The sequence below is a fragment of the Rhinatrema bivittatum genome, chromosome 2 (assembly GCF_901001135.1).
Source record: "Rhinatrema bivittatum chromosome 2, aRhiBiv1.1, whole genome shotgun sequence".
NCBI lineage: Eukaryota > Metazoa > Chordata > Amphibia > Gymnophiona > Rhinatrematidae > Rhinatrema > Rhinatrema bivittatum.
Window position 1 is genome coordinate 698,864,786 of NC_042616.1, and position 14,861 is coordinate 698,879,646.

Consider the following 14,861-nt stretch of genomic DNA (forward strand, 5'->3'; position numbering starts at 1 on the left):
GCACATCAAGACACTGTGCCTGTGGGCAGGCAGTTTAGCAGACTCAAGTATATTGGGACAGCAGTGGTTTGTGAAGTCAAATCCCCAGTGGGCCTCTTTTGTAGTTACAAGCTCGGTGAGTGCACACACATTAGTGCACATCAAGGCACTGTGCCCATGGGCAGGCAGTTTAGGAGACTCAAGTATATTGGGACAGCAGTGGTCTGTGAAGCCAAATCCTCAGTGGGCTTCTTTTGCAAATTATTCTTTTAATTGAAATCCCTAGTAGGCAGTGACATTAAATCCATAATGTCAGGGAAAGCTAGATGTGGTTGAGTGATTGGGACTGGCAGAGGAGGCACTTCAAAAGGCACTAGTGCCAGTCCCGCATTAAAGTTAAAAAGGGACCTCTTGCAATCTAAACTCTTTGGAGGGGCAGGCAGTTCCATCCGGAAAAAAATGAAATCTAAACATGATGCATCGTCACCACCTGTTTCTGACCCTGTATTTTTGGAGGTGAGGGAAGGGGAGGCTGAGTCATGCAAGACAAAATGTCGACACCCAAAAGCAGCAGGGGGACAGCAGTCTTCACTTAGCATTGACAATGTAGCGCAGGCACTGTTTGCTTCTGATGAAGAATTATCTTATGTGCGATTCTCATTAGAAACGGAAGAAGTAATAGCTGATGAAGTTTTAGGAAGAATCGTTAGTCCTGTCTTAGCCTCCACTTCAGTGCATCAGGGGAGAGATGAAACTGATGATGATGAAGAGAAAGAGCAGTCAGCGCAGGCACGGAGTGTGACTGATGCCCCTGGCATTGCTTCTCAGGGTGCACCAACTACGTCAGCTCCAGTGCCAGTATCCACCCCCAAGGCTATACAGAAGGGAGGATCACAAAAGACATCTGCAATCTGGAGTCACTTTAAAGTGACGGAGGACCCACATTTTGCTCGGTGTAATTACTGTGGCAGGGCTATTAGCAGAGGCAAGGAAATGGGACATCTATCTAATTTTGGCATGACGCATCATATGAAGAGGCAACACCCAACAACAGTACTGCCATCTGGGGGTGGTGGCAGTACCAGTCAGGGGATCCCTTCCAAGCACTGTAAAGTGGTTGAAAAGGAGCAGAGTCACCCCATGCCCTCAGCCCCTTCTAGCAGTCAGGTGGCAGGCCAGCAACCCCCTGACATGTGGCAGAAGCGACAACCCACCATGAAGGAAATGGGGTGGAGTGCGGTAACACTAACCCCAGGGTAGGAGGCAGGCAGCCTCAAAAGTTGTAACCAGGAGCATTGGGGAAATCATCGCTCTTGATGACCAGCCCTTGCAGATAGTGGAGAATGTGGGTTTCAAGCATTTTCTGAAGGTAGTACTTCCAATTTACAAAGTCCCCTCCAGAACCACATTTAACAGAAAGGTCATCCCCAGCCTGTACAAGCGGTGTCGCAGTCTCATCCAAGCGCTGTTAGCTAAGGCAGAGGGGAGTGTGCATTTCACCTGCGATATCTGGACTGCTATGAATACTGCACACTCTTACCTCTCCCTGACAGCACACTGGTGGGACCTGGCTGAGGCAGGGGCAGGCAGCAGCTCTATTAGTGAACAAGTATCAGGGTGGAGGTGTCATTACTATGTTACTATGTATGTCCATGCTAGACTGCCTTTGCTTTCAATCCCCTGGTTTCAGATGCTGGGCAGGAGTTTCTTCAGAAAGCACTGTGGTGAAAAGACTCAAAAAATAACATAAAAAGTAAACATAAAGCACCCTCTCCACTTTCTTTTTCACTGTTCAGTGCAAAGAGATAGCCCCAGAGTCCCACAGATGGTGTTCAACAAAATTTATTTTAGCTAAAAATCAAAATTCAGAAGAAGCAAAAATCTTCAAAACTCCAAGATCTAGTTGCTAGGTCACCTCCACTGCGATGCAGAGGAAAGTTCTCTCCTCCTGGTCATTTCACCTGGGGGATGGGAAAGACCCAAATCACCTGCTCTGGGGGATTTTTAGAATCCCCAGCAGCCTCCCACAAAAAGGTGGAAATAAAGAAAGGGGATGATTCCAAAAATGAAAAACCCCTTCCCACTGCCTGTGCTGGAAACATTTAGGAGAAACTTTGGGACAGGCAAAGCCAAGTCACAATTATGATATTTTTACCTCAGAAGATTATACTTTGAGCATCCTTTTTCACCTAAAATCTGTTATTATAAATGTAATATATTTTTGTGTGGGGAGGGGCGCAAGGCTGTAAGATTTGCCCAGGGCCTCAGATGCCCTTGCACTGGGCTGGAGAGAGGGTGCCACACAGACCCCCCCCTCCCCCCACCATTCCTCCATCTCCCACTTCTCCAGGGGGCATGTGCTGGGGAAAGGGGAAAGTGCAGATTGTAGGGTTCCCGGGAGGTGACAGGGTTATCAAGCTTCCTTGAAAAAATATCACTGCCACTTGTCTGGGAACTCTTAGCCCTGCTCTCTCCCTTCTCCAGCATTGCAAACCAGGAAAAGAGTCAGACTCCAAGGGGGTACCCCCCTCCTTGGTCCTCACAATGATTTTTCCTGTGCTGTGCCCTGGGGGTGGAGGGAGAAAGCACCATCTCATCCCTCGCCTTAGGTAGCAGATTGCCTTGAACCACCCCTGGCCACCAGGTGCCTCGATGTTTGGAATTTTTCCATCTACAGCAACCCAGCTCCTTTTATTTTCTGTTACCCTATGTTTTACTCTTGTATATCTTCATTCTGACAGGTTTCCGTAGCACTAAATTTCAGTGCTTTCATAGTGTAAATAAAACAGAAGTTTCTCAGTTTTTCAGCATAAAAGGTACTTTGTTAAAAGTCAGTCATCCTTTGCTGATGTGTGTGCTCTGGGCTATGTTTCTGGTGCTTGTATCCTACAAGGACAGCATCACAAAAATCGATTTCCCTCTGTGGTATGTCAAACTATACTATTAAGCAGCTGTCAGAATCCGCCCACTCACTGCATTGACCACAAACCTGGCAAATAAGCACAGACAATAGGATTTCTCAAAAATCACATCAGAAAATGCTAAAACATCTTTTATAAATGTACAAAGCTAATTGCCCATCACCTCTATACAGTCTAGAAACTCATGACAACAAATGGAGGAGGAATAGCCTAGTGGTTAGAATAGGAATAGCCTAGTGGGTTATGAACCAGGAGATAAGGGTTTGAGTCCTGCTGTTGCTCCTTGTGACCTTGGGCAAGTTGCTTTACCCTCTATTACCTCAGATACAAAAGCTTACAGGCTAATACAGTACTATTAACCTGCCATTGGATGTGTGTTACCCCTGCTGAACCTATGACATAGTGAGGGCAAAGGTAGCACTGGCACCATTTTGAATATTAGCAATACGGCCCACGTGCAGGAGGTTGCTCCCGGACCCCCGCTGGACTTTTGGCAAGTCTTGTGGGGGTCAGGAGGCTCCCCAAGCTGGCCAAAAGTCCAGCGGGGGTCCGGGAGTGATCTCCTGCACTTGTGATGTCGGGTGACAGGAACCAAAATGGCGCCGGCGCTACCTTTGCTCTGTCATATGGTAAGGGCAAAGGGCCACCGGCGCCATTTCTATTAACGCAGCCGTGGCCCGAGAGCGGAAGATCGCACCGGGACCCCCCCCCCCCCCCCCCCCACTGGACCCCAGGTAATTTAAAACATTTTGGGGGGGTTTGGGAGGGTGGGGGATTTGTTTTAAAGGGTCGGGGTGGGTTTTAGGTTGTTTTAGTGTGTCAGTTTTCGCGGCTCTAACGATTTTTGACGATTTAAAATATATCTGACGATTGTTTTAAATCATCAAAAAATGATTCACATCCCTAGTAAAAACTGCTTTTCTGTGCACCCTCCAACTTAATATCATGGCAATACTAAGTCGGAGGTCCTGAAGGGTAAAAAAAGAAAAAAAATTTTTGAAGTCCACCGGCAGCTGTCGGGTCGAAAACCAGACGCTCAATTTTGTCGGTGTCGGGTTTCCGAGCCCATGGCAGCGGGCTCGAGAATCGACGCCGGCAAAATTGAGCGTCGGCTGTCAAACCCGCTGACAGCCGCCGCTCCGGGCCAAAAGGAGGCGCGTTTCTACCACCGGACCTAATTTAAATACTGAATCACACGCACAGGTGAGTGACCTGTGCGCACACCGGGAGAGCAGACGTTCGCCCGCTCTCCTGCAGACTTTACTGAATCGGCCCGTTAGATTGTAAGCCTTCTGGGGATAGGGAAATACCTACAGTACCTGAATATAAACTGATGTGATATCTCAGATTGAATGTCGGTATAAAAATAATAAATAAATGCTACTTATGTTCATATACGTATGGGTGTCCACAAAGTGTCCCTAATTAGAGATATAAAAGTATTCACAGACACATGATATATATAAGGTCAGAGAAAGTAAGAGTGTAGTGTTCCCTGATGGTCCCCAAAGAGAGGTATCTTCCAGGCAGTGGATTTTTACAAAACACATGAGCCCAATTTAACTCATGGATTTTTCAGCCAGTCATCCATTCTGGGAAGGTATAAAGGAGTGTACAGAAGAAAGCCCCAAAACACCTTAAAGGACTGGATTTGGAGATTCGATCCAGTCCACCTTAAGCCTAAAATAGTAGGGAACCATAGCCTGGGCAGAGGTCCCTGGGTAGGTGAATAACTAGCTATGCCCAGGAGGGAACAGGAACATAAGAACATAAGAACATAAGAAAATGCCATACTGGGTCAGACCAAGGGTCCATCAAGCCCAGCATCCTGTTTCCAACAGTGGCCAATCCAGGGCATAAGAACCTGGCAAGTACCCAAAAACTAAGTCTATTCCATGTAACCATTGCTAATGGCAGGGGAGACAAGGAAAGCTAGAGAAAGAGAGAAAGAGAACACTTCTGACCTATAAGTTGTAATATAACATTTGTGTTGTTCAACTGTGAAAAATACCAGAGCTAATTTTGTTTATTTCCTTGTTGATAAAGAAGTTTATGCAAGATTTTTGCCAGAGTCCAGCCTAAATCTGTCCTTTGGCTATTCTAAGACACTCACAGTACCACAGAAGTCAGGTGAGGCTCAAGTTCGGAGCTCTTAGGCCTTCCCTGAGAAGAGAGGTTTCTTGGGATCCAAGGAGGATGCTGAGATTGAGATATCCAGAAGAGGTGGAAAATAGAGAAGCAAGGGTTTGTTCCTTATTCCTAGCATTTCACTGAAATTTTCTGATAGATTCAGACTAAGGACTGCCAGACTGGGAGTATCTACCCTTAAACTGCTGATCAACAGAATATCAGTAGGAGCTCATCTGTAGGAGTGTGTTCAGCTACTGGACCACAGAGATTTGCACACCAGAAAGCAGGTTCCAACAAAGGGAAAGCGTCTTCTCAATCACCTCTCCCTTTACTCAGCCCTCTCCCCTCTCACTAATTCCTCCCCTCCCTCCTTCCCTTTCACTAACACCCTCGTCATCCTGATTTTGATTCATCCGTAAGTTAATCAACATTAAGCTCTCAGACATGGTGACTAGTGCTGCTTTTAAATTGCTTTTAACAGAAAAAACTAATTGAATGTCATCTGCATAAATTTTAGAGTTGATTAAAAGATTATCCAACAAGGAGCAAAGAGGTCTTAGTCAAAGATTAAAAAGGGCTGATGATAATTCTGAGCCTTGGGGGTACTCCCAATGTGATAATAAACCAAATGGTTAAGGTGTCAGCAAAGAGGCTTTGTTAGTCTAAGGGCCTCATTTTCCAATATCGCATTGGTATCGCATGCGATACCGAAAAGGGGTGTACCTTATGCTAATAAGCATGTGTATTGCAAATTGCGAAATCAGCTACCCTGTTTCCCCGAAAATAAGACAGTGTCTTATATTAATTTTTGCTACCAAAGATGCACTAGGCCTTATTTTCAGGGGATGTCTAATAGAGCTGCTGGCTGCCCCTGCCTCAGCCATGTCCCACCAGTGTGCTGTCAGAGAGAGGTAAGAGTGTGCAGCATTCATGGTAGTCAGCTTGGGCTGACTCTGCTGCTTTTGAACCTCTGTACACTGCTTGGAAGGGGTCCCCTGACTGGTACTGCCACCATCCCCAGATGTCAGTAATCTTGCTGCCACTGTCACTGCTGCCACATGGCTATTGGGGAGGCGCCGCTTGCTGCTACTGACACTGAAGTCCATTCTGCTGCCTCCTCTGTGCAGGCTTCCACTTTCTCCATGCTGATCTCGTACATTGTGAGATCTGCATAGAGAAAGTGCTATTCTTGCACATTCCCAAAGATTACATGTGCCAATCACTAAAAAGTAATTTTTATTTTTTTTTTACCTTTGCTGGCTGATCTTAGTTTTCTAATCGGTTGGTCACAGGCTTTTTTTTCCACCTTCCCTTTCTTATTTTTTTGCCAATTCCTTTTATATTGTCCTTTTTTCTTCCGTATTTCTTTTCTCTCCATCTTCTTCCCTCAAACACAGTCAGGTTCTCATTCTCACATGCATTTCTCTCTCACACACACACACAGGCTCTCACTGTCACATGCTGTCTCTCATACAATCATTCATACACACAGTCTCTCACTGGCACATGCTGTCTGACTCTCACACACATAGGCTCTCTCTCACTCCCACATGCTGTCTTGCTCAAGCATAGGCTCTCACCGTCACACGCTGTCTCTCTCACACACACAGAGGCTCTCACATGCTGCCTCTGCACACATTCAGATCCTCACTCCCACACACAATCTCTCAACTCATCTCATACACGCACGCACACACCCTCTACTGACCCTCAGCCTCTCTCACCTCTGGGTCTCCTCTTCGTGGGTTGCCGCAGGATGGGCTCTGCAGCGGCCCTGAACTTTTCGGGCCGCGGCAGCCCTGCTACCGGGCCTCTTCCTCGGCCCTGCTACCGGGCCTCTTCCTCTTCTTGGGCCGCTGCGACTTGGGATTCGTAGCGGCCCGCGGCGGCTCCTCCTCTTCTGCACGCGCTGATGCTCTTCCTCCTTCCTGCCCATGCGACTCCGGCAACGTTTACTTCCGGGGCCGCACAGGCAGGAAGGAGGAAGAGCATCAGCGTGTTTGAACACGATCTTTTTCTTCGGGCAAGGAGGCTCAGCGGCCGCATGAGCCTCCTTGCGCCCGGGGGCATTGGCTCCCCTCTGGATACCACTGCTCGTGTCTGCCCCTAATACCTTGGAAACTTTATTAAAAAAAAAAAAATTGGCGTCACAGGATTGACCGGCCCACCGGGGGAAGCCTGATCCCCCGATAGGTCAATCCGCCCCTGTTTACAAGGGATGGCTTACTTTTGGGGGAGGTCTTATATTTAGGAATTCGGCAAAATCTCTACTAGGTCTTATTTTTGGGGGATGTCTTATTGTCGGGGAAACACGGTATGCAAAAGGCTGTTATCACAAGTTGCACTATTTGGGCTACATTGCCAGTTCATGATGTTTCCTGACAGGCCTGTTTCAGTATGATGCAGGCTCAGGAGAGAGAGAGAGAGAGAGAGAGAGAGAGAGAGAGGGAGAACCTTACCATAGTGCCTCCTCCCTAGACAGGTATTTGTATCCTTATGGGAGGCCCACCTAGTAACTCAAGGTGAGGGTTAAGTATTAGTGTAGGGGGTTAGGGGCCACTTTGACATTCAACATGAGACGTACGAACAGAACAGTGGTCTCTTGTGAAGATTTGATGACCTTCGGAGTGAGGAAACTGACTCCAAGATGAGATTTGGGCAATGTTCTCTCCACCTAGCCTGATGGACTCTCTACCTGGGTAACAACAAGCTAGGTGGAGAGAACATTGCCCAAATCTCATCTTGGAGTGAGTTTCCTCACTCCGAAGGCCAGCAAATAGCCACTGCTATTACTAGCAACAGTAGCATGGAAGAGACTTAATTTTTGGGTACTTGCCAGGTACTTATGGCCTGGATTGACCACTGTTAGAAACAGGATGCTGGGCTTGATGGACCCTTGGTCTGACCCAGTATAGGCATGTTCTTATGTTCTTATGTTAATAGCAGGTAATGGACTTCTCCTCCAAGAACTTATCCAATCCTTTTTTAAACACAACTACACTGACTGCACTAACCACATCCTCTGGCAACAAATCCCACTCTAAATGGGTCCCAGTAATTAGCACATAAGTGCCTATAAATGAAGGCAGGTCAGATGCAAATTAAGAACATAAGAACATAAGAAATTGCCATGCTAGGTCAGACCAAGGGTCCATCGAGCCCAGCATTCTATTTCCAACAGAGGCCAAAACCAGGCCACAAGAACCTGGCAATTACCCAAACACTAAGAAGATCCCATGCTACTGATGCAATTAATAGCAGTGGCTATACCCTAAGTAAAATTGATTAATAGCCATTAATGGACTTCTCCTCCGAGAACTTATCCAAACCTTTTTTGAACCCAGCTACACTAACTGCACTAACAACATCCTCTGGCAACAAATTCCAGAGCTTTATTGTGCGTTGAGTGAAAAAGAACTTTCTCCGATTAGTTTTAAATGTGCCACATGCTAACTTCATGGAGTGCCCCCTAGTCTTTCTATTATGCGAAAGAGTAAATAACTGATTCACATTAACCCTCTCTCATGATTTTAAACACCTCTATCTTTCTTCATAGGGGGATCGTTCCATCCCATTTATCATTTTGGTGGCACTTCTTTGTATCTTTTCTAATTTTTGAGATCTGATGACCAGACCTGCATGCAGTATTCAAAGTGCAATTGAAACATGAAGCTATACTGAGGCATTATGATATTCTCTGTTTTATTCTCCATTCCTTTACTAATAATTTCTAGCATTCTATTTGTTTTCTTCATCACCGCCACACACTGACAGAAGATTTTAACATATTATCCACAATGACACCTAGATCTTTTTCCTGGGTGGTGACTGCCACTGTAGACTTTGCATCATGTAACTATAATTTGGGTTCCTCTTCTCTATGTGCATCACTTTATACTTGTCCACATTAAATGCTTTCTGCCATTTGGATGCCTCAGTCTCACAAGGTTTGCTTCAATTTCTCACAGTCCTCTTCTGATTTAACAACTTTGAATAATTTTGAATCATCAGCAAATTTGACCATCTTACTCATTATTCCCATTCCCATTTTTAGTAGAGAGATTTAGATCTTGGAGTCATCTGCATAAAAGTGATAGAAAAAACTGTGGGAGGAGATAAGAGCTCCAAGGGAAGAAGTGTAGAAAGAAGAGAAAAGGGCCCAACACAGAGCCTGACTGACAGTGGAATAGTGGTGGAGGAATAATCACCAGAGGATACAGTAAAAGTACAATGGGAGAGGTAAGAAGAAAAACAAGACAGTGCAGAGTACAGATATCCAATTAAGTATAGTGTGTCAAGGAGAGATGGCGATCATCATTACTATCAAAAGTAGTTGACAGATCAAGAAGATGAGGATCAATTAAAATATCTTGGACAAGAATGAAGAAGTCACTTCTTCACTTTGGCAAAACTGTTTCTGTGGAATGCAAAGTGGAAAGCTAGACTGGAGTCAATCGGGAACAGCTTGAGATGCAAGAAAGTCAAGACAGCAGAGGTGAACAGCACATTCAAATAGATTGGATGCAAAAGGGAGGAGGGAGATGGGATGATAGCAGGACAGGTATGGTCCAGTGAAGGTTTACTGAGGAGTGGCCTGATCACAGCATGTTTGAAGGACGAGGGGACAATTGCAGTGGCAAGTGATCAACTGAGGATATGTCAGATGGAAGGGATGTTTACAGAGGAGATAGAACACAAGACCTGGGTGGGAATGAGATCAAAGGAGCAAGTAGTGAATTTAGAGGAGAGAAGATGGGCAGTTTCCGCTGCCATGATTTCAGAAAAGAAAGAAAACTGGCAGGGGCCAAAGTGGAGATGAATGAAAGGTGGAGGAGGAGGTCTGATGGAAAATGTATCTATTATGAAATGCTATTTATAGGCCTGTTTTTCAGGAAGCACGTAGTATGAGAATAGGTTTGTTATAGCTAAACTTTGAATAGTGCTTGCTAATAAGTGTATTAGTTGTTGGCTACATGAATATTTGGGAATAGTATATTGGTTGGAATGGGAGAAGTAGTAGGTGGGAATGCAAGGATGTAAACTTACAGCATCACTGTGAACCTGTTGGTTCTGCTAGAACTAAACAACTTCTGATATTGGATACTTATGGTATTAGTCAGTTATGTGGTCTAGTTGGGATTGTGTGGTTTGTGGAATTTATATTTCAGTTCTATAGAAATGTTTATGTAAATTATACAATGTGTTTTTGTTATGAGACTGTATTATATGATGTTACCATCTACTTTGAATGATTTTTGGAAGGATGAAATAGAAATATTATTAATCAAGTAAAATAATAGCAGCTGTCTCCAGGAAGGGCTTATGGGGTTTGTAAGAAGCTAGACGAGAGAAGCAAAAAACAGAAATTACAGCAAAAGATTTTTCTTTATTATTTAAAAATTTGTGTGTGTATTGTGGGTGGTTTGATTGTTTTGTGTTTTTTTGTTTGTATTACATTTGTGTTTTATTTTGTTATGTTTTTACAATGAGGATGGTAAAATAAGGACCTAGTACTAGTGGTGGTGAGGGATAAAAGGGCCAGTAGTGACTTTTCCCTCAATTGCCACATCTTTGCCACTACCAGGCAAGCAATATCATCCCTACCTGGCCCACCAACACTTGTTCCTGTAGTTACTACAACTGTTATTGAGAAGGAAATGGCTACTTGGTGTTATAGCATCATTCTACACTAGCTGCATTTGAGTCATGGAGTCATGTAACTGTACACAGCCTGGAACTAAATGTAGAGGAATGATTCTGGGGGTAGGCTGATGAATTGTATGGAGATGTGTTTATCCAGGCTGAGCTACACGCTCAGATCAAGACAAGCATACTAATGCTACATTTCCATGCCTGCCACCTGCTGCATATGATCTCAAGGTGGGAGAGTTTCCTTATCTCCCTTGTCTTGCCGTTACTGAAGTAGACTCTGCATCAGAGTCACTCTGACTGAGTGACAGTGTATGACAACAACCACTAACTGACTCTGAGTGGTGGCAGCAGGCACTGACTCAGGTGTTGCTAGTATTAAGCAGGCAGGAATAGTACAGCATATTTACAGCATCTGAGAGCATACCAACATCTCACAGATGTATCTGTTAGCTGCACCTCATCATCTCTTGGTCTAATGGAGCACCACTGGCTTCACACAAACTGTCACCCACAGAACAAGTGTTACACAAGTTGTGCAATATAGATACATGACATGGCAGCAGCAGCAGCAGCAGCAGCATAAGTCAGGCAGCAGTGGTCAAACAAGTCTAACATATTTGTAACATTTCTTTCAATGGACATCATCGATATCACCACCAGCACTACACATGTATGCTCTACTAGCTGCACTAAAACATCTGCCAAAGCCCATGTATAGTTGGGCCAATGAATGCTCTTCCTGACCCAACACACTGATACCAGACAAAGTAAGTTGACCGATTCTGTGGTACATTCCAATTGGTTAAATTCATTAAACAATAATGATTTATTCTGGGTGAAAATGAATTTATTGAATGTACTTTGATACCCAGGGTAGCAAAACTTCCACACAAATTTGTCAGAATTCTATAAAACTTTGCTGTACTAAGTTTGACATTTTTAAAGCAGTGGGACTAGAGGGGGAGTAAGTGGGAATTGCTCCTACCTTTTTTCATTAAGGATCTGGGAAGAGGGTAAGTGAGGGCCAGGGTGGGAGCTCCCCAGCCCCAGCGCCTTTAAATGGGGGGAAGGGACTAGTTCCAGCTGTGGCTCTGGCTGGGCCGGCCAGGTCCCAGCATCAGGATGGCTTCAGACAGGCCCTGGCACCAGTCTGGCTCCAGCAAAGTCCTGGCACTGGTCTTGCTCTAAGCAAGCCCCGATATGGGGCCAGCTTAGTTTATTGGCCCAGCATCGGGCTCCGGGAGGTCTGGGTTTTTTTTGTTTTGTTTTGTTTTATTTTGGGGTTTTTTCATGTTTAATACTTTTTTCAGTTTGCCAAATGAGCCAAGCAAACAAACAAAAAACCATTAAGCAAACTGAAAAAAACGAAACCTCCACAAAATGAAAAAACTAACCAAAATTAAAATTGTGGGCTACACATGGCTAACATATTCATATCACTTTAACATTATTGAACTCATCACTATTAAAGACAGTTTTTCTATTTTATCTATCAATATTTTATTGAATCATTTTATATTCTGAAAATATATATGGAACCAATGGTAATAATTGTCCCATGATTTAAAATATCTACCTCTAAGATTAAACTAAATGATATTAAAAGAGACAGACAAAGCTTTATACACAATGTATATCTGTTCTGATTTCAGATGATGGCAAACTGTCCTTTGATGAATTTAAAGCTTACTTTGCTGATGGAGTCCTGAGTGGAGAGGAACTGAGTGAGCTGTTTCATAGGATTGATACACATAAAACCGAGTAAGAATCCCATTTTATTAGTTAATCTAATTACATCTAATTTACTCTGTTTGCATTGACTGTTGTGTGTGAAAAGCTCCAAAAAACATATTTATGCTGCCTTTTCAGGAAACTGAATGATTTATTTTGTTTCCTTAGGGATTACTTTCTGTATTCTACACCAAATTGTCCCTTAACAAATTTAACTGAACATGAAGTACTATTAAAATGATTTTCTCAGAGGACATGTAACGATAGCAATTGTCCATGCGCTTCACTTGCAGAAGCATTTTTACCTGCATAAATCAGGCTTCTAAACATTTTCCTGCCTCTGTGTGGGTAAATTTATGTGTGCTGTGTTACAGTGGACATTTATTTATTTATCTATTTATTTATTTATTTAAAGTCTCTTATATACCGATAGCCATTTGCACATCGCATCGGTTCACAAAGAACAAAAAACTTTTGGGCAGCGCCCTTACATATAACCGATAACAATACAAATAACCGGGGGAGTAGGCAATGCAAATTAATAGATCAATAAATAGAGAGAACTATAAATATAACGTACAATAACAACTATATACAAAGCATCAGTAGTCATAAAAGCAAAAGGCATAAATCGTTGGTCATAAGGCATTCCTTAGTCGTAGAGCATACTTAATCATAGGTCACTGAAACATTTAGGGGGTGATTTATGAATTGGGCGGTGTCAAGGGGTAGGCTTGCTGGAAAAGCCAGGTTTTCAATTTTTTTTTGAATTTGGGAGTGTGGGACTCCATGCGTATGTCATGGGGCAAGGAGTTCCATATAGTGGGGCCGGCGAGAGAGAACGCTCTGCTTATGGTGGAGGATAGTTTGAAAGATTTGATGGGTTGGGTGCGTAAGGTTCCTTGCTGGGCAGGGCGGGTGGGTCTGTTGGAGGTACGTGGGAGGAGGGGGGGTTGATCCAATTGAGGTTGGAGTTTAACAGACTTTTGTGGATGAGGGAGAGTACTTTATAAAGTATTCTTGAGCGTATTGGGAGCCAGTGTAATTCGATAAGGGTGGGGGTAATATGGTCTCTTTTTTTAGAATTTGACAGTATCCGAGCGGCGGCGTTTTGTAATAGCTGTAACGGCTTGATGTGTGTTGTGGGGATGCCAAGGAGGAGTGCATTGCAGTAGTCTATTTTGGACAATATAATAGACTGGAGCACTGTATGGAAATCCGAGAAATGTAGCAGGGGTCTAAGTTTTTTTATCGTTTGCAGTTTAAAATAGCATTCCTTTATGATAGAATTGATGAATGGTTTAAAAGAAAGATGATTATCAATAAGGATACCTAAATTGCGAATGTGCATGGGGAAAATAGTGGATGAGTATGTAGGGGGGATGGCTGGGAGCGGTTGCTTATTGGAGATGATTAATAGTTCGGTTTTGTTGGGATTAAGTGCAAGGTGCATATCAGTGAGAAGTTGGTTGATGGAGGAGAGACAGGATTCCCAATTTCGTAGGGCAGTCTGGAGGGAGTCAGAGAAGGGGAATATGATTTGCACATCGTCAGCATAAATGAAGTGCTTGATGTGGAGTTTGGTGAGAAGGGTGGTAAGGGGTAACATGTAGATATTAAAAAGGGTGGAGGAGAGGGAAGAACCTTGGGGCACACCTTGTGGGAGACTGATAGGGTCAGATTCGTTGTTATCCACTAAGACAGTATAAAAGCGATTCTGGAGATACGAATGTATCCAGGCCAGGGCATTGCCAGTGATTCCAATACTCCTGAGGATGTTGAGGAGGGTATCATGATTAACTGTGTCGAACGCAGCAGAGATGTCGAGCATGGCAATCAGGTAAGAGGAACCTGCGTCTGTTCTAGAGATGTGAATCGTGTCCTCGATCGTCTTAATGATCGATTTCGGCAGGGAGGGGGAGGGAATCGTATTGTTGCCGTTTGGGTGTGTAAACTATCGTGAAAATCGTTAAAATCGTGAGCCGGCACACTAAAACCCCCTAAAACCCACCCCCGACCCTTTAAATTAAATCCCCCACCCTCCCGAACCCCCCCCCCCCCAAATGCTTTAAATTACCTGGGGATCCAGCGGTGGTCCAGAATGGCGGCGGTCCGGAACGGCCCCCTCAATTGAATCCTGTTGTCTTCAGCCGGCGCCATTTTGCAAAATGGCCGCCGCAAAATGGCGGCGGCCATAGACAAAAACGATTCGACGCAGGAGGTCGTTCCAGACCCCCGCTGGACTTTTGGCAAGTCTTGTGGGGGTCAGGAGGCCCCCCCAAGCTGGCCAAAAGTTTCTGGGAGTCCAGCGGGGTTCAGGAAGCGATTTCTTGCCACGAATCGTTTTCCGTACGGAAAATGGCGCCGGCAGGAGATCGACTGCAGGAGGTCGTTCAGTGGCGGTCTGGAACCCCCGCTGAACGACCTCCTGCAGTCGATCTCCTGCCG

At 44.5% G+C, this 14,861-nt stretch overlaps 1 protein-coding gene across 2 annotated transcripts in view; it reads left to right on the plus strand.

The window, feature by feature from the left end:
- NECAB1 (N-terminal EF-hand calcium binding protein 1) overlaps positions 1 to 14,861 on the plus strand; it is a 555,658-nt gene that overhangs the window by 107,784 nt on the left and 433,013 nt on the right. For both annotated transcript variants that reach the window (XM_029591633.1, XM_029591634.1), the window contains exon 3: positions 12,335 to 12,443. In XM_029591633.1, the coding sequence (XP_029447493.1) occupies positions 12,335 to 12,443 (109 nt within the window). The remainder of the gene's footprint in view (positions 1 to 12,334; positions 12,444 to 14,861) is intronic.